The sequence below is a fragment of the Notolepis coatsorum genome (assembly GCF_963971535.1).
Source record: "Notolepis coatsorum genome assembly, chromosome: 10".
Taxonomy (NCBI): domain Eukaryota; kingdom Metazoa; phylum Chordata; class Actinopteri; order Aulopiformes; family Paralepididae; genus Notolepis; species Notolepis coatsorum.
Window position 1 is genome coordinate 120,265,419 of NC_140174.1, and position 19,362 is coordinate 120,284,780.

The 19,362-nt window shown below is 44.1% G+C and overlaps 1 protein-coding gene across 1 annotated transcript in view; it reads right to left on the bottom strand.

Annotated features, from left to right (window-relative positions):
- The window catches only part of cbwd (COBW domain containing), an 88,859-nt gene that overhangs the window by 45,212 nt on the left and 24,285 nt on the right, over nt 1-19,362 (bottom strand). The window contains exons 6-9 of the mRNA XM_084322361.1: nt 9,048-9,107; nt 8,252-8,289; nt 2,832-2,878; nt 679-765 (exon numbers count right to left, since the gene is read on the bottom strand). Coding sequence (XP_084178487.1) covers nt 679-765; nt 2,832-2,878; nt 8,252-8,289; nt 9,048-9,107 — 232 coding nt within the window. The remainder of the gene's footprint in view (nt 1-678; nt 766-2,831; nt 2,879-8,251; nt 8,290-9,047; nt 9,108-19,362) is intronic.

The following is a 19,362-nucleotide window of genomic DNA, read 5'->3' on the forward strand; positions in this document are numbered from 1 at the left end:
ATGTGGTTATGCAAATTTAAACCTTTGTCTACAATAACTCCTAAAGATGTTATATGGCACTTGGAGAATTTCATTTCCATTAATTAATATTTTAGATTCTTCTTTAGGGTAGTACTTGTTTTTGTTGCAAAAATTACATTTAGAGTAAGCTTGTTAAGTTTAAACCAATTAGAGACCATTTCTAATTCCTCACTCACACATTCATCAATCAGGGACTTGAAATCATGATGAGTAGCTATGACTATGAGATTGGTGTCGTCAGCGAATAATAATGAAAGTAGGGTATTACAAGACATAGGCAAAACATTCATGTACAAAATAATAATAATAATAAAAAATAAAGGTGAATCAACAGTCTATATAGTATTAACCATGTGAGGACTGTGACGGGTGAATCAACAGTCTATAGTATTAACCATGTGAGGACTGTGACGGGTGAATCAACAGTCTATAGTATTAACCATGTGAGGACTGACGGGTGAATCAACAGTCTATAGTATTAACCATGTGAGGACTGTGACGGGTGAATCAACAGTCTATAGTATTAACCATGTGAGGACTGTGACGGGTGAATCAACAGTCTATAGTATTAACCATGTGAGGACTGTGACAGGTGAATCAACAGTCTATAGTATTAACCATGTGAGGACTGACGGGTGAATCAACAGTGATATTAACCTGACAGTGTCTCTGAGCTGATCCAGGTCCTCCTCGGCCACCAGGTCCGTCTTGTTGATGATGGTCAGGTCGGCCAGAGCAACCTGCCTGGAAACACCACGCGGACGGAAAAGAAGAAGAAGAAATTATAATAAAAAGACACTTAAGAAGTAATTATCAGCCAATAATCAAAGCTCAATTTTTCCCTGAAAGTTCTCAGGAAATCAGTCCACAGCGGGGGCTAACGCTAGGCCACACTGCATCCACAGAGAGCTACAGCGGGGGCTAACGCTAGGCTAACACTGCATCCACAGGGAGGTACCGCTGGGGCTAACGCTAGGCTAACACTGCATCCACAGGGAGGTACAGCTGGGGCTAACGCTAGGCCACACTGCATCCACAGAGAGCTAACGCTGGGGCTAACGCTAGGCCACACTGCATCCACACAGGGAGGTACAGCTGGGGCTAACGCTAGGCTAACACTGCATCCACACAGGGAGGTAGCGCTGGGGCTAACGCTAGGCCACACTGCATCCACAGGAAGGTACAGCTGGGGCTAACGCTAGGCTAACACTGCATCCACACAGGGAGGTAGCGCTGGGGCTAACGCTAGGCCACACTGCATCCACAGGGAGGTACCGCTGGGGCTAACGCTAGGCCACACTGCATCCACAGGGAGGTACCACTGGGGCTAACGCTAGGCCACACTGCATCCACAGGGAGGTACAGCTGGGGCTAACACTAGGCCACACTGCATCCACAGGGAGGTACCGCTGGGGCTAACGCTAGGCTAACACTGCATCCACAGGGAGGGAGGTACCGCTGGGGCTAACACTAGGCCACACTGCATCCACAGGGAGGTAGCGCTGGGGCTAACGCTAGGCTAACACTGCATCCACAGGGAGGGAGGTACCGCTGGGGCTAACACTAGGCCACACTGCATCCACAGGGAGGTACCGCTGGGGCTAACGCTAGGCTAACACTGCATCCACAGGGAGGTACCGCTGGGGCTAACGCTAGGCTAACACTGCATCCACAGGGAGGTACCGCTAGGGGCTAACGCTAGGCCAACACTGCATCCACAGGGAGGGAGGTACCGCTGGGGCTAACGCTAGGCCACACTGCATCCACAGGGAGGGAGGTACCGCTGGGGCTAACGCTAGGCCACACTGCATCCACAGGGAGGGAGGTACCGCTGGGGCTAACGCTAGGCTAACACTGCATGGCAGACTGGGTCAGGAGGACTGAATTAACCGTCCAGAAGGTAGACATCTTTGTGCATTTGGTCAAATACAGAAAACCCCAACACCCCCCCCCCCCCCCCCCCGTGGCCCCCCAGTGTGTGTGCGTGTCTGTGTGTGTGTGTCTGCGTGTCTGTCTGTGTGCACATGCCAAAGGCAAATGGAAGCTGACCGTTGTTTAGTCAAGAGGGAAAAAACACAAACAAAGTGTGTTGGGGAGCAGAGGGTCATGAGACCTGACTGGTCTTATTGGGGAGCAGAGGGTCATGAGAAGGTCAGAGGTCATCAGAGGGTCATGAGACCTGACTGGTCTTATTAGACACGAGGCAGCTGCTGCACGGAGAGACAGGAGTGGAGGACAGAGAGAAAAGACGAGAGACGAGACAAGACAGACATAGATAGACAGACATAAGATACTCAGACAGACAGACAAACATACACAGACAGACAGACAGCCAACTCAGACACAGACAGAGACAGACAGCCAACTCAGACAGACAGCCAACTCAGACAGACAGACATACAGCCAACTCAGACAGACAGACATACAGCCAACTCAGACAGACAGCCAACTCAGACAGACAGCCAAATCGGACAGACAGACAGCCAGCCAACTCAGACACAGACACAGACAGAGACAGACAGAGAGACACACAGACAGCCAGACAGCCAACTCAGACAGACAGCCAACTCAGACAGAGACAGACAGCCAACTCAGACAGACAGCCAACTCAGACAGACAGACATACAGCCAACTCAGACAGACAGACATACAGCCAACTCAGACAGCCAGCCAACTCAGACAGACAGCCAAATCGGACAGACAGACAGCCAGCCAACTCAGACACAGACACAGACAGACAGAGAGACACACAGACAGCCAGACAGCCAACTCAGACAGACAGCCAACTCAGACAGAGAGACAGACTGTACCTGGCAGCTTCATTGACCAGTCCCTCAGGCTTGTCCTCAGTCAGATGCTACAGAGAGAGAGAGAGAGTGAGAGAGAGAGAGAGAGAGAGAGAGAGAGAGAGAGAGAGAGAGAGAGAGAGAGAGAGAGAGAGAGAGAGAGAGAGAGAGAGAGAGAGAGAAGACAGAGCGAGGGGGGGGGGGAGAGAGAGACGAGAGTAGAGTCAGGTTAAGACATTTCTTCACAAAGTCCAAAAAGAGTTAATTCAAAAACGAATAACTACGGTAAGCTTTACAGTCAGGCTGCGGGGCACCGATCACCCAGCTTTACAGACAGGCTGCGGGGCACCGATCACCCAGCTTTACAGACAGGCTGGGGGGCACCGATCACCCAGCTTTACAGACAGGCTGCGGGGCACCGATCACCCAGCTTTACAGACAGGCTGCGGGGCACCGATCACCCAGCTTTACAGACAGGCTGCGGGGCACCGATCACCCAGCTTTACAGACAGGCTGCGGGGCACCGATCACCCAGCTTTACAGACAGGCTGCGGGGCACCGATCACCCAGCTTTACAGACAGGCTGCGGGGCACCGATCACCCAGCTTTACAGACAGGCTGCGGGGCACCGATCACCCAGCTTTACAGACAGGCTGCGGGGCACCGATCACCCAGCTTTACAGACAGGCTGCGGGGCACCGATCACCCAGCTTTACAGACAGGCTGGGGGGCACCGATCACCCAGCTTTACAGACAGGCTGCGGGGCACCGATCACCCAGCTTTACAGACAGGCTGCAGAGGGCATTGATCACCCAGCTTTACAGTCAGGCTGCAGAGGGCATTGATCACCCAGCTTTACAGTCAGGCTGCAGAGGACATTGATCACCCAGCTTTACAGTCAGGCTGCAGAGGACATTGATCACCCAGCTTTACAGTCAGGCTGCAGAGGACATTGATCACCCAGCTTTACAGTCAGGCTGCGGGGCACCGATCACCCAGCTTTAGGGCATCGATCACCCAGCTTTACAATCAGGCTGCGGGGCATCGATCACCCAGCTTTACAGTCAGGCTGCAGAGGGCATCGATCACCCAGCTTTACAATCAGGCTGCGGGGCATCGATCACCCAGCTTTACAGTCAGGCATCGATCACCCAGCGTTAGGGCACCGATCACCCAGCTGTAGGGCATCGATCACCCAGCTTTAGGGCATCGATCACCCAGCTTTAGGGCACCGATCACTCAGCTTTACAGTCAGGCTGCGGGGCATCGATCACCCAGCTTTACAGTCAGGCTGCAGAGGGCATCGATCACCCAGCTTTAGGGCATCGATCACCCAGCTTTACAATCAGGCTGCGGGGCATTGATCACCCAGCTTTACAGTCAGGCTGCGGGGCATCGATCACCCAGCTTTAGGGCTCCGATCACCCAGCTTTACAGTCAGGCTGCGGGGCATCGATCACCCAGCTTTAGGGCTCCGATCACCCAGCTGTAGGGCATCGATCACCCAGCTTTAGGGCATCGATCACCCAGCTTTAGGGCATCGATCACCCAGCTTTACAGTCAGGCTGCGGGGCATCGATCACCCAGCTTTACAGTCCGGCTGCAGAGGGCATTGATCACCCAGCTTTACAGTCCGGCTGCAGAGGGCATCGATCACCCAGCTTTAGGGCACCGATCACTCAGCTTTACAGTCAGGCTGCGGGGCATCGATCACCCAGCTTTACAGTCAGGCTGCGGGGCATCGATCACCCAGCTTTACAGTCAGGCTGCGGGGCATTGATCACCCGATTCAATTTGATTCGATCTTGCGATTCCCCCCTCCAAAAAAGGACAATACAAAAAATTAATATAGGCAACAAAGAATTTTTATCTGAATACTATGAGTAAGAGTAAAAGAAAGCAAGTAGTATGTTTAGCTTGTCATGATATCACAGCCCACACAAAAAAATGCTCACGGATGAATTGTGACATCTCAGGCCGAATCCATTCTCTGGAAAACAAACCCTCATCTCATCCCAATTTCTATTTGTCCACACGGAGCCATCGGGGGACAGACTCTCTCCCACCTCCATCGTTTTAATATGCAACAACAGACTGACCCCCCCTAACCCCCCCTGACATCAACCTGACACCCAGCTGTCAGTCTCTGCATCTCTGACGCTTCCGTCTCAGAAGGAGAGAGTGATGGAAATTACATTTAAAAAGAGAAAAAAATTATTATAATAAAAAGAATGACCGATCTCACTTTACACCCCCCTACACCTCAGGACCCAGGACCTGGAGATCGAGGGTGAGAGCAGGGGGTGGAGTGTAGGGATGGGTACCGAACCGAATTAGGGATACCGACCGATTCACGTGAGATCCGCCGGTGCCACATTTCGGTACTGTAAAAAAAAAAATTTAATAATATTTTTGTCCGATGACGTCAACGTTTTGTTTACCGCGAAACGAAACCTATGAAGTGTGCCGCACGTTCATGTCAACGTTCACGCGCACAATAGACGCTTACCTAGGATTTGACTTGATTCAACAACAAAGCAGTCGGGGCAATGGCAAGCCGAAAACGGTTGCAAGTGTTGTTACACTTTACAAAGTTAGATGCAAACAACGCTCGCTGCAATATTATATACAGTATATATTAACAAATTGTTCTAAATAAATAATAAATTATTTGAAGTTTGGATAATTAAAAAAAAAAAAAAAAAAATTTACAACTGAGGTAGGTAGATTACATTTTTAGAGACTAAGGTCGCTTTCACACAGGGGCTGTTTGGTCCGGACTTTCGGACCAGAATTCGATAGTCCGGTTTTTCGGGTCTGTGTGAATGCGCGTCGAACTCGGTCCGCGGACCAAGCAGGCGAACTCTGGTCCGCCTGAAAACGTAGGTCTCGGTTCGGCTTCATCGGACCAAACGCGAACCAAATATAGGAAGTGATTATTATTACCACTGCTCGCAGCATTCACTGCAAAACAAGCACACTGCATCTAATCTCTCTATCTATCTATCTATCTATCTATCTATCTAATCTATATATGTCTGTGCATCTTGAAGGAAGAAAAAACGCGGCTTATTATTATTACAGAGGCGCGCGGCTTATTATATTATTAAAACAGCTACTTGTGGGCACTCATAAAAACACAGTGGTCTACAAGTTGTTTAGCGAGAGGATGGTGGTAATGTGCTTCAATAGAACAATGGATCAATGCCATGTCAAAACTCGGCTCCGCTGATCTGGGCTCCGCAGTACACACACAGACACACACACGCGCGCGCGCGCACACACACGGGATCGCAGCCACACACACATTTCCACTGTCCAATAGACAAGCGCCATTTTCGACCGCGTGACATTGTTCAGAAGGTCTCGGTCCGCCTCACAGAAACCTGTGTGAAAGCAGGCGAACCAAATGAAGAATGCAACAATGTTGCAACTTCACCCCCAGAACCGCACCGAGTCCACCAGAACTCTATGTGAAAGCGACCTGAAGTACAGAAAAGGGGTACCGTTAGGTACCGGTATCGATTCAAATGTGAAAGGTACCCAACCCTGGTGGAGTGCTCTCGTCAAGCCCACGGTCAGGTGGGTATCTCTGGGTGAGGGTGAGAGGAGGGGGGTGGAGTGCTCTCGTCAAGCCCACGGTCAGGTGGGTATCTCTGGGTGAGGGTGAGAGGAGGGGGGTGGGGTGCTCTCGTCAAGCCCACGGTCAGGTGGGTATCTCTGGGTGAGGGTGAGAGGAGGGGGGTGGAGTGCTCTCGTCAAGCCCACGGTCAGGTGGGTATCTCTGGGTGAGGGTGAGAGGAGGGGGGTGGAGTGCTCTCGTCAAGCCCACGGTCAGGTGGGTATCTCTGGGTGAGGGTGAGAGGAGGGGGGTGGAGTGCTCTCGTCAAGCCCACGGTCAGGTGGGTATCTCTGGGTGAGGGTGAGAGGAGGGGGGTGGAGTGCTCTCGTCAAGCCCACGGTCAGGTGGGTATCTCTGGGTGAGGGTGAGAGGAGGGGGGTGGGGTGCTCTCGTCAAGCCCATGGTCAGGTGGGTATCTCTGGGTGAGGGTGAGAGGAGGGGGGTGGGGTGCTCTCGTCAAGCCCACGGTCAGGTGGGTATCTCTGGGTGAGAGGAGGGGGGTGGAGTGCTCTCGTCAAGCCCACGGTCAGGTGGGTATCTCTGGGTGAGGAGGGAGAGTGGTTGCGACAGCCCCATTAGAATGAGCGCATCACCGATATCAATTCCTCTTTCACTTTAAATCAGCTCCTCTTTTTCCCTCCCTCTCTTCCCCTCTCTTTGCTACTCTCTTCTCTTTCCCTCTTTCCCACTCTTTCCCTCCCTCTCCCCCCTCTCTCTCTCTTTGCTACTCTTTCCCTCCCTCTCCCCCCCCCTCCTCCTACCACCACCCCTCTCTTTCCCTCCCTCTCTCTCTCCCCCCCTCCTCCTCCTCCCACCACCCCTCTCTCTCCTCCCTCCCCCCCATCACTTTCCTACTCCCTCACCCTACCCCCCGCCCCAACCCCCCACCCTCTCGCCCCAACCCCCTATCTGTTTCCCACTCCCTCTCACCCTCACCCTTCTTGCCCCCCCCCCCCCCCCCCCTCTCTGTGTAGTCATGGCCAAAGACCGAGTGGTGAGATGTGTCTCCTCTCCAAGCAGCCAGACACGTTCAAATTACAGCCTATTATCCAGGTGTCAATGGGCCTGTTTCTCCTAAATACTCAGCGCTGGGAGGACAGGAGGTGTGAGGGTGTCAAGTGTGTGTATGTGTGTGTGTGTGTGTGTGTGTGTGTGTGTGTGTGTGTGTGTGTGTGTGTGTGTGTGTGTGTGTGTGTGTGAGAGAAAGAGTGACCAGTTCAGCGGAGTGGTACAAAATAAAAGTTCAGAGTAGCCGACCGGCTTTGAATTCACAACTAGTAAAATAAAAGTTGTGCAGCAATTGAAATATAAATAATCAGGCCACCAGGATGCTCAACGATAATGACACTATTTAACAACCCATCATCTACTCTCACAGCACACACATTCACACGCACACACTCACTTTAAATAAACACTCACCGTAACACCCACTTTACATTTTACTTTTACATTACATTTACTCACTTTAGACACTTTAACACACTTTATATTTATTGGTAAAGAGATTTGCACTAAAATTCATACCTCATTGCACCTTACCCTAAACGTTTGTACCTCATCCCATTTCTGCATTGTACCTCACGGCTACTTTTTTTTACTCTGTATTGTATATTGTATATATGTATATTGACTGAACACTTTATTTTACGTACTCTTGACTTTTTATATTTTATACTTTTTTATCTATTTTATCTAGCACACTCCCAGGAGCTCATACAGAAAAAAGCATTTCATGGAAAAGTATTGTATTTACTATGACAACTATTAATGAAACTTGAAACGAATGTGATCTTTTGAAAAAGTCTTTTGAACACATACCTGCATTCCATACTTGGCATCGACGACAGTAACGATGCCTGAGGACAGATGGACAAATGTCAACAAACTGATAAGATAAGATATTCCTTTATTGATCCCCTTGGGGAAATTCAGGCATCATAGCAGCATGGGGGGGGGGGGGGGGGGGGTGAGGTACAGGTATGGGCAGGGCAATAGTAGAAATACATAAATATAGGCAATAAAATTTTATCTGAATATAAAAATATGAGAAGAAATAAACATGTGTAAACTATATAATTAAATCTGAATATAAAAATATGAGAAGAATAAACAGTGTACACAATATAATTAACTATGCATATAATAATATGAGAAGAATAAACAAGTGTAAACTATATAATTAACTCTGAACAAGAGAAAAATAAACAGTATAAACTCTAAGAAAAAATGATTTAGCAGTTTCAACAGTTATCGAGTAAATGAGTTTGAACGTGGCCCAGTGATGTCATCTGGGAGATTGAATCCTTGTGTTGTTCATTACAGCTCCATGCAATGATGTAGATCAATGTAAACATAGCAACAACCTAGTCTTATAGGGCCTGCTATAATTTCACTGAGTTGTAATTAACACAACACAGGGATTCAATGTCCCCGATGACATCACACAGGCGGCCATATTAAAAGCGATTTACTCTCAATAACTTGTCAAACTAAATCAATGTGTGCAAAACCGTTTTGGAAGCGTGTGAGATCATGTGCAAAATGAATTGGCATTTTTTATTTGTATTTCTTGGTGAAGTGCCCGTTTAAGCGAGTGCTTCTTGCAGTCCCTCACCATCCAGATAGATGTCGCTGCCGAGCTCAGCGTCCACCCAGAACATGGCGGCCACGGCACCTTTCAGGAGAGATTAGAAGAAGACATTAAAAAAACCTAATTAAATATCATAGTCGCAATATCATAAACGTCATTAAAATGTGTTAGACGTGAAATATGTGTCGTTACCACGGTGACACACTGCCGCCGCCTATTGTGAATAGGAAATTAGCTAAATAAGTGTTTAATATAGCTAACTAACAGTTATTAGTCATTTTATTAGCGATTTTACTATGCTAGCTTAAAGAATAATGCAAAGTGACATATTGACCTCACGCTTTTCTAGGCAACAAGGACGTTGCCAGCTGGTCTTTCTACTTCCTGTGAGCTCACGACACGTTGTCTACAGAGGGATAAATGAGCCTTCGAAGTCTTGTCGACTGTCAATGAAAACACCAAGTCACTTGTTCCATTTCCAGGGCTTTCCCTAAACCAGCGGTTCTCAAACTACAGGTTGCAACCCAAAGTGGGGTCGTGGGTAGGTGATAGTTTATATATTAAAAAAAAAAAAAAGTATATATATTATTGATTGATTGATTGATTTTATTGTGGATTAGAGACATCATCCAAGGGATAAAAACATGATAAAATGCAAGCAGTTATTTCCATCATGGTCCCTGGTATTAAATACAGGACATACATAAAACAACATCATATAACATTAAGATACAATATGCATAATTATACAGTTGAAGATAAAATAATAATAATAATAAATAAATAAATAAATATGCTACCCTGGGCAGGCTGTTCCACAGTACTGCAGCTGAGTAAAGAAAGGTCTGCTGGCCGTACAAAATGAGTTTGGTTTATTATAAAACGATGCAAATAATGTACAGGGCTAAAGCAAAGTTACTCCCAGACGGGGTGCAAAGGTTTTTTTCAATACATGAAAGAAAATATGAGATATTTGTAAATTTACTGTTCAAAAAGCTAAGAACGGGATTAAAAGGAGGTGTATTTCTATTATTGGGGTTAACTTGTGGAACAATACTGATATACAGTTATGAATGAGTAATTCGCTTTTGGTTTTTAAGAAAATAGTTTGTAAAGCTATTTTTTAAAACTACAAGGGTGAATAATACTGTTTTCTTTTGCTATTTTCTTTTAGAATACTGTTTGAGTCTTAATTTTTGTAATTTTTGTTAAGAATATAGGACAGGCATATATAAGCATTATGCTTCAGTCTGTACCTTTTCAATCACTGTAAAATCAAATATTGTTAAATGATGGTGTATATTGTATTGTATGAGATGATGACTGAATAAACTACTACTACTACTACTACTACTACTACTACTACTACTACTATGTAGTTTGAATCTAAACGGAACTATGTTTGCGTCTCTACCTCTGGTTTCATGGCTATGATTGTTTTTAACATATTGGAAGTAATTTTGAAGGTAGCTTGGCACCTCCCCTTTATAAATCCTATAGACCAGTGGTTCTCAAACTGTGGTACGCGTACCACTAGTGGTACTTGGTGGTACTGCTGGTGGTACTTGAAAACATTTGCAAAAAAGCACAACATTTTTTTTGTTTTTTTTGCAGTCAGGCCACTGAACTTAGAAGCAGGCCAGGCCAGTGTTTCTGGTTGCGGCGGCGCGATAGTTAGATAACCTAAGTGGGGAACAACCAGTGACAGAGCGTAATGCAGTCTAAACAGTCATAAATCTTTAATTCAACTTCAGCCCTGATCATAACAATTTCTTTTTATAATGTCAGATAAAAAATGAAATACTCCCACTTTTCTGAAAAGAGTTGGTGTTAAATCTGACATTACAAAAAAACCATCAAAATCTGTGTTGCTGCTAATCATTGACACATGCCTAGCCTGTAATAATCTCCCCCAGAAAAATGTACTTTGCATTTGATATATTGAATATATTTTACTTTGTGTGTTTTTTTTAACAATAATTTGTGATGCCATCACACAAACTGGCATTTAAAGGGTAAACATTAAAAAATGTATTGAATGCGTTTTCTTTTCTTTTTTACAATAATTTGTGATGCCCATTACAAACACTGGCATTTAAAGGGTAAAGTGTGAGTGTGAGAGAGAGAGAATGACAGACAATTGCTTGCTGTGAGAGAGAGAGAGAGAGAGAGAGAGAGAGAGAGAGAGAATTAAGTACATTTGCTGAAATACAGTTCTTAATTTTCTCACTTGCTATGTGAGAATGTTAGTTATTATGTTCTCAATGCCCCTTGCATTGTATGAGTTGTGTGGAAGCGTTTGCTAGTTCTAGTGCTAACCCTTTGTACTGTGGCTGTGTCTGACAAAAGTTAACAATAAATAATAGTATTAGGAATACATTTGCCTCCTGCGTGAACTGTGCATAGCTGAATAGACTGTATTTTAACGCCGGTTATATGGTGGTACTTGGAGAGCCAGCTACGTTCTCAAGTGGTACTTGGTGTAAAAAGTTTGAGAACCACTGCTATAGACTACGCATAGTTTTATCATGGATACTCTTTTATTATTATATATTTTATTCTGGCAACATATTTTGGCTAAATATATTTAGTTCTGGCAACATATTTTGGCTAAATATGCCATGTTTTATAAATGTGTATTGATAACATAGTGCTGTAATAAAATGTTCTAATAAATATGCATGATCAAGTTCAACAATGTGTGCTTTTATTTTGATATTCCTTAAATTCCACGTTGAAATAACGCAATACATTAATAAGTGTGGGTTCGCCAAAAGAAATCCTAAATAAAATGGGGTCGTGGTATTCAAAAAGTTTGAGCACCGCTGCCCTAAACAATGGTATAGAGACGCAGTGCCACTATGACAACGCACCAGCGCCACCATGTGTTTAAAAAAAGAAATATATATATAAAAAAATAATTGCAGTGAAAGCTTGGGGCCAGCTTATACCTTACTTAAGGCGAGACACTGCAGGTGAATAGTCAAATATACTTTTTTTGTTGATTTTGAGATTGTTATATTTTGCTTCCTAAACATGTCTTCTATGAAACTAGTGACAATAAAACGTCAATAACACACATTTAGTTGTTTATTTTACATCATTTTGCCTTATTGCATCCATAAGTGGGGCGGCGTGGCTCAGGGGTAGAGCGGGGCGTCCAATGATCGAAGGGTTGGTGGTTCGAATCCCGCTCGAGCCCATGTCCATCCCATTGCCGTTGTGTCCTTGGGCAAGACACTTAACCTACTTGCCTCGTATGAATGTGTATGCATGTGAATGAATGTTGGTGGTGGTCGGAGGGGCCGTAGGCGTTGATTATTCGCCACGCTTCCGTGAGTCTGCCTCAGGGCAGCTCTGGCTGCAATTGTAGCTTACCACCACCGGTATGACTGTGTATGAACGAATAATGGACTCTGTGAAGCGCTCTGAGTCAGAGCAACAGTCAGTCAGAGAAAAGCGCTATATAAATCCAATCCATTATTATTATTATTATAAATGTGCACATATTTAATGGGGAAGTGCCTCATTTGCATATATAAACATACATTTCAGAAAACTTGCAATATATTTTTTCTTAGTTTATATGTACATAACAAATTGGGAAAGTTTCATAGTGATATCTATTCAAATATTTTTTGCCTATTAGGGGGTACTACACTGTAGACTAGGCAGAATTTCAGAAAATGTGCTTGTATAAAGTGCTGAAGGCATTTCGTGTTTATTTTTGGTACACAACATTTCTAGGGGTATTAAGGGGTGCTGAATCCAAATCTGCTGTATACCAAGCTCAAAAATGTCAAATAAGGCCTCAAATTGAGAAATCCAACATGGCCGCCAGCACCAGGCCCTCTCTCCACAAAAACAGGTGCTAAACCCACAGTTTTTATTCTACTGACATGAAAGTTTGCACAGAATATCTGCACCTATGGAGGAAGAAAGTAGGAATATAGATGGGGTGTAACCATGAGTAACAGGGTGTTTTTGACTGTCTAACTGTAATCTTTGTACAGGTGAGGATACAAAAAATGACATTTCTTCAGTGTTTGCAGGAATACTACAGCAATTTGGTAATAACTGTACAGTGTTCGACACCAACATTAGAATCCCCAAAGGCTTAGCTTTCTTCGGGTACCAAGTTTATGCAAGTAGCTCTTATAAATCTGGATATATAAGCATTTTAATGTAAGCATGCTGTTTTAGGCGAATTTTCAAAAAATAAATGGTGGGGCTTAATGAGTTAAGTGTGACTACACAAGGTACAAACCTGAATTAAATGTGCTTTTGTAAGTTTTCTTACATACATCAACAAGGACGTAGTCACACCGGAGATTCAAGAATCCATACTTGGCGCAGAACACCTTGGACAGGCACAACTGAACATGTTTGTGGACAAACGTTTGTGTGAACCTCCAGATAGTGACCAGCACCTGAACCTGAAATCACCCATTCGAAAGAACAAAGCCAAAGACATTTGCCTCTTTGTATGAAGTTGTGCAACTTTCCAAGAACAAGCAAAACACCATCAAAGTTGACAGGCAGATTCTACAAATGCTCATCACAGCTTACAGAGCAGGTCGTAAGGTAGACCTTGACAATATCCTCCAGCATGAGCTCATGCCCATCCCGCCATCTCTGGCCACAACTAACGGGAGTCTACATTCCACCAACAAGTCTGTGTTCGCAAATATACTGACGAAACAAGTTAAAACCCCTGCAGATCTTACCCTTCAGGGACCCAGCTGCCTGGTCATTGATGGCCAAGCTCTGGTAATGGCACTCGGAAAGCCACCTGACACTACAACATTTGGTGACTATGCCAACAAGTTCACTGATACCGTGTTGAAGATGGGAGCAAAATACCAGAGGGTAGATGTCGTCTTTGACTGATAGATACCATGACCAATCCATCAAAACAGGCACAAGGGTGAAACGCAAACAGCGCCACAGGCCAGTACGTCATGAAATCAAAAACAAGTCTGTTCCACTTCCTGCCGATTGGTCGAGCTTCATGGCCCTTGAAGACAACAAATCAGATATCGCTCAACTACTCTCAAACCACCTGATAGAGCACAGCCCGGATGATGAACCTGTAGTTGTAGTATCAGAGAGGTTTGCTGAAGGGACAACTGTCAAGTCAACAGATCCAGATCTTGAAGTCTCCTCTCTGAGTGCTGACCATGAGGAAGCTGATACACGTCTGATTTTCTCATCCAGGCTCCAGTGGAAACAATCGTTGTGTCAGCGCGTGACACAGATGTGCTGCTTCTACTCTTGGCTCACTATGACAGAATCCGATGTACGCATCTCTACATGAAAGCTGGGACATCGAAGGATCCAAAATATTTTCCAGTACATGACATTAGAAAGCTACTATCTGATGATCAACTGGACACAATCCTTGCCTTCCATGCCCTCACCGGATGTGACAGTGTGTCCCAGTTCAGTGGTCACGGAAAGAAAACAGCCTGGCAGGTGTTCAAGCACCATCACACTGATCTTGCTGGCCTTGGGAAGGGCCCTTTCACAGAAGATCTTGTGACATCAACAGAGAGATTCATCTGCAAGATCTATGGTGTGCCTGAGTTATTCTGCAAAGGCCGTCCACAAGAGACTCTGCCACCAACCTCGGATGCTTGGACTTCCTGACGGGCAGACCCCAGGTGGTGAGAGCAGGCAACTGCACCTCCTCATCCATCACTCTCAACATAGGGGCCCCCCAGGGCTGTGTCCTGACTGAGTCCCCTCCTCCACTCCCTGTACACACATGACTGTGTGGCACAGCGGAACAACAACACAATCATAAAATTTGCTGACGACACAGTAGTGGTGGGCCTGATCTCTGCAAACGACGAGAGGGCCTACCTGGAAGAGGTTAAGGTTCTAGCGGGATGGTGTCAAGAGAACAGCCTCTCCATGAACGTCAGCAAAACAAAGGAGATGATTGTGGACTTTAGGAGGTCGGGGTCAGGGACTACAGCCCCCTCAGCATCGACGGGGCACCGGTTGAGAGAGTGAACAGTTTTAAGTACCTCGGAGTCCACATATCCGAGGACTTGACATGGACCACACACATTGACAGTGTTATCAAGAAGGCACGACAACGCCTCTACTTCCTTAGGTGCTTAAGGAAGTTCAACGTGAGTCAGAAGATCCTCAAGAACTTCCACTCATGCACAATAGAAAGCATCCTGACTGGCAATATCACCTCCTGGTTTGGGAACTTGGGCACTGCACAAGACCGCAGCAGACTACAGAGAGTGGCCCGTTCAGCCGAACGCACAATTGAAGGTGGGCTTCCCACTCTCCAAGACATTTACAACAAGCGGTGCATGGGCAAGGCTAAGAGAATAATCAAAGACTCCAGCCACTCAAACAACTGCCTTTTGAACTGCTGCGGTCAGGCAAGAGATACCGGAGTCTCATGGCAAGCACAGAGAGACTCAGAAGGAGCTTCTATCCCCAGGCCATCAGGATGCTCAATGAATGAACAATGAACAATAAGCAAACCATCAACACACCCACAGCGCACATACACTCACTTAAATAAACAACACACTGTAGCACCCACTTTACCACTTTAGACACACTTTACACTTTATATTTATATTATTGGTAAGGAAATTGCACATCATTCTCATTCCTTATTGCACCTCACCACTACAAGGTGGCACCACAAGCTAAGCTATACTTCACCATTCTTGTACCAGCTGTACTGTATATATACACTGAAAAATGTTGTTGTTTACACTTGTTTACGTACTTGACTTTCTATTTTATACTTATTATACTTATTTTATACTATCTTGTTATTATCTAGCACACTCTCAGGAGCAACACAGAAAGAAACATTTTATGCAAAGTATTCTGTATGACAACTAATAAAGAAACTTGAACATTCACTTATATTGATATGGTAAAATAATATTTTTATTTTATTATATTATATTATAATCTATTCTATTCTATTTAGGAAAAGTGGCATTGGATGAATCATGCAACTGCAAGACACCTGCGACACCTGCCTGAATACGATTGATGACTGACAATAAATTACTGTACCTAAGCTACTGTACGCATATTAAGGACTATCTAACTTGCATAAATGGCATGTTGATTAAAAAAATTCAAGAGAAAAGAGTTTGATGAATAAATCCATGGCCTGGGATCATCCTGCTTTTCTTTCTTATTTGGTTGATGAGTTATGCATCAATAACAACCACAGTTTCTGCTATAAATATGAGTTTCAAGCAACATTTTCACAACTGATCTAAAATCAGGATATGATTTTAAATTCCTCATGTATGCAAACATATAAAAACACATTTCATTCATGTTTCTACCTTGTTTAGTAAAAAAGATATGCACTTAAATAGATTTCAGCCTGCGTTGGCGGCCATGTTGGATTTCTCAATTTTGAGGCCTTATTTGACATTTTTGAGCTTGGTATACAGCAGATTTGGATTCAGCACCCCTTAATACCCCTAGAAATGTTGTGTACCAAAAATAAACACGAAATGCCTTCAGGGTTATGATTTTCTGAAAATTTACCCTGTCTATTGTAGCCTGTGTGTAGTTCTGTTCAGTTCAATAACATCATTATTATTATTATTCAGTTATCAGGCATGTTTTTAGGTTGTCTATTACTAATGGTTTGATTAGGTATTGTGTTTGTAAATATCTGTTAAAAAAAAAAAAGTATGGCATTTTACAATACAGAACTTTTAAGGCGTTTTCCCAAAAATGAGTTTTAAGAGTTTTTCCTCATACTCTGAGCCAGAAATCTCCACTTCAGAAGCACACACATACACCAAACCTTCCAGTTCTATTCATATCTATGTTCTGAAGGTATTTACAGAAGGGTTTGTTGATATCACATTCATACCCTGATTTATATCACATTTTATTCCTAAAAACATGGCGAAATATGGAATTTTACCATAAAAATGGACTGAATGGAGTATTTTCTGATTTATGGAGTGATAAAAAGAGATATCCAAAATCCCCTCTGTAATAACCTTTGGCTCTAATATGTCAACAAAATGAAACTATAATTTTGAAAATGGCTTTATCCAATGTTCAGATTTCTGTCCTGGAATTATATGCAAATTAGTGCATATTTAAGTAGATCATGCCTCATTTGCATATTTAAACATACAATTTCAGAAAACTTATAATACAAAAAAGTCTTGTCTTAATATAAGTAATCAACTGGGGAAGTTTCATTGTGATATCTATTAGTTAATTTTTTTACCCTATTCACCTGCAGTGTCTCCCCTTAAACAAATAACTTATTTGGAACATTTATTTGCTATTTTATTGAAATTATGTTTTTAAGTAGCAGGAAATGACAGCAAATATCTTTCTTTATTGCACATTTCTCTGGGCGTCTTTGTCGATATATGAAATTTAAATAAATGTGACTGTATGAAGCGTCAAATAGGCCACACCCTGTGAAAGCCTGCAAGTACCATCACCAGACACGCCCTAACATGGAACCCGCAGGGCAAGCGGAAAAGGGGTCGCCCAAGAAACACCTGGCGCAGAGACCTGGAGGCAGACACCAAGACCATGAAGATGACCTGGAACCAACTGGAGAGAACAGCTCAAGACAGAGATGCCTGGAGATACCACTTGTTGACGGCCTATGCCCCAGAAGGGGTAGCAGGCGTAAGTAAGTACGAAGCGGGTTTCTGAGGGCATGTTTCAAATGTTAACCAAGGTTTGGTTCAGTATAGATCAAATCCTCCTCACATTTGCCATTCGGGTTAAGCGATGTTCTCCTGTAGTTAACACCGCATGACTGACTGGCTGGTTCTTAGGGCAGGGTTTCCGTTAGAAAAAATTGTTGCCGGCCTCAGTGTCCGGTCGATTTCAATCTACCGGTCAAATGAGAGAACTTCCGGTCAGAGTTTATTGAGCTTAAAAACAATTGATAGGCAAAAGAATGACAACAAAACAAAATAATGACATCATCAAGGCATGTAGATTTATAATATTTTAACTTAAAACTATAGGCTACTTTTGCGTATACAGTCATTATATTCCAAATAAAATAAGTCCCGAGACTCCGTGCTGCTGCCGACTTTAAATCAAATAGGTGTCTGTGGGCAGTCGCCCGACATTAATAAACAGCAGTCTGTTATAATCACATTTTTATGAGCTAACGAATTCCGTTATATTGGACATTTGTATTAATTATATCAAGCGAAGAACTGAGAAATTTGGCAGAGAGAGACGGCAACATTATCGTGGGTTTGCGTGACGACTCTCTCTCTCCACCTCCCAACGACTTATTTGCGAGAGTATGTCGCTGCAGAGCAGCAGATTCAGCTGTTTTCTGGCTCTATCTGGGGACCGCTCAGCAGCGCCCCCCACCCAACAGCTGAATTGCCAATGGCTGAATTGGAGTACTGCACTGTGCCGCTGTTGCTCCGGCTCTGCAGCTGCACATGCACTAGCAAACCCAGCACTAAGCTCTCGCTGACAACGTCGTTGTCATTATTAGAAGCAACGATGAAACAAATGTAATGATTGTTTCGTTCATCGCATAGGCTATTTAATTTTAGCCTATTTTAGTACAATTCAAATAATCAAATTGTGCTTAGAGGGAATTATTTTCACCGGACATTATGACCGGAGAGATTAAATATGTCGGACTTCAACCGGTCAAATACCGGTAATTACCGGCTAACGGAAACGCTGTCTTAGGGTTCCTCCAGTTTGCTCTGAACTAGTAAAGACTGTTCTTTCCTTCCAACACCTGGAATGCCCTCCGACTGACTCTGAAGCTTCTTCCTTCTCTTGCCGCGTTTAAAAAGCATGATCTCCGACCACCGTGTGTCGACTTGTAACGGCCTTGTTTCTGATATTTTATTGTTTATTCTTCTTTATTGAGAGACTCAGAAGGAGCTTCTATCCCCAGGCCATCAGGATGCTCAATGACAATGACACTATGTAACAACCCATCATCTACACTCACTTTAAATAAACACTCACCTTAACACCCACTTTACTCACTTTAACACACTTTATATTTATTAGTAAAGAGATTTGCACTACAATTCATACCTCATTGCACCTTACCCTAAGTTTGTACCTCATTCCATTTCTGCATTGTACCTCACTGTTACTCTTTTTACTCTGTATTGTATATTATGTATATTGACTGAACACTTTATTTTACGTACTTTTGACTTTTTCTATTTTATACTTTTTATAGCACACTCCCAGGGGCTCATACAGAAAAAAGCATTTCATGATAAAACATTCTGTATTTTACTATGACAATAAACAAACTTGAAACGTGAACTTTATTGAAACTGCTGATAACCTGTCT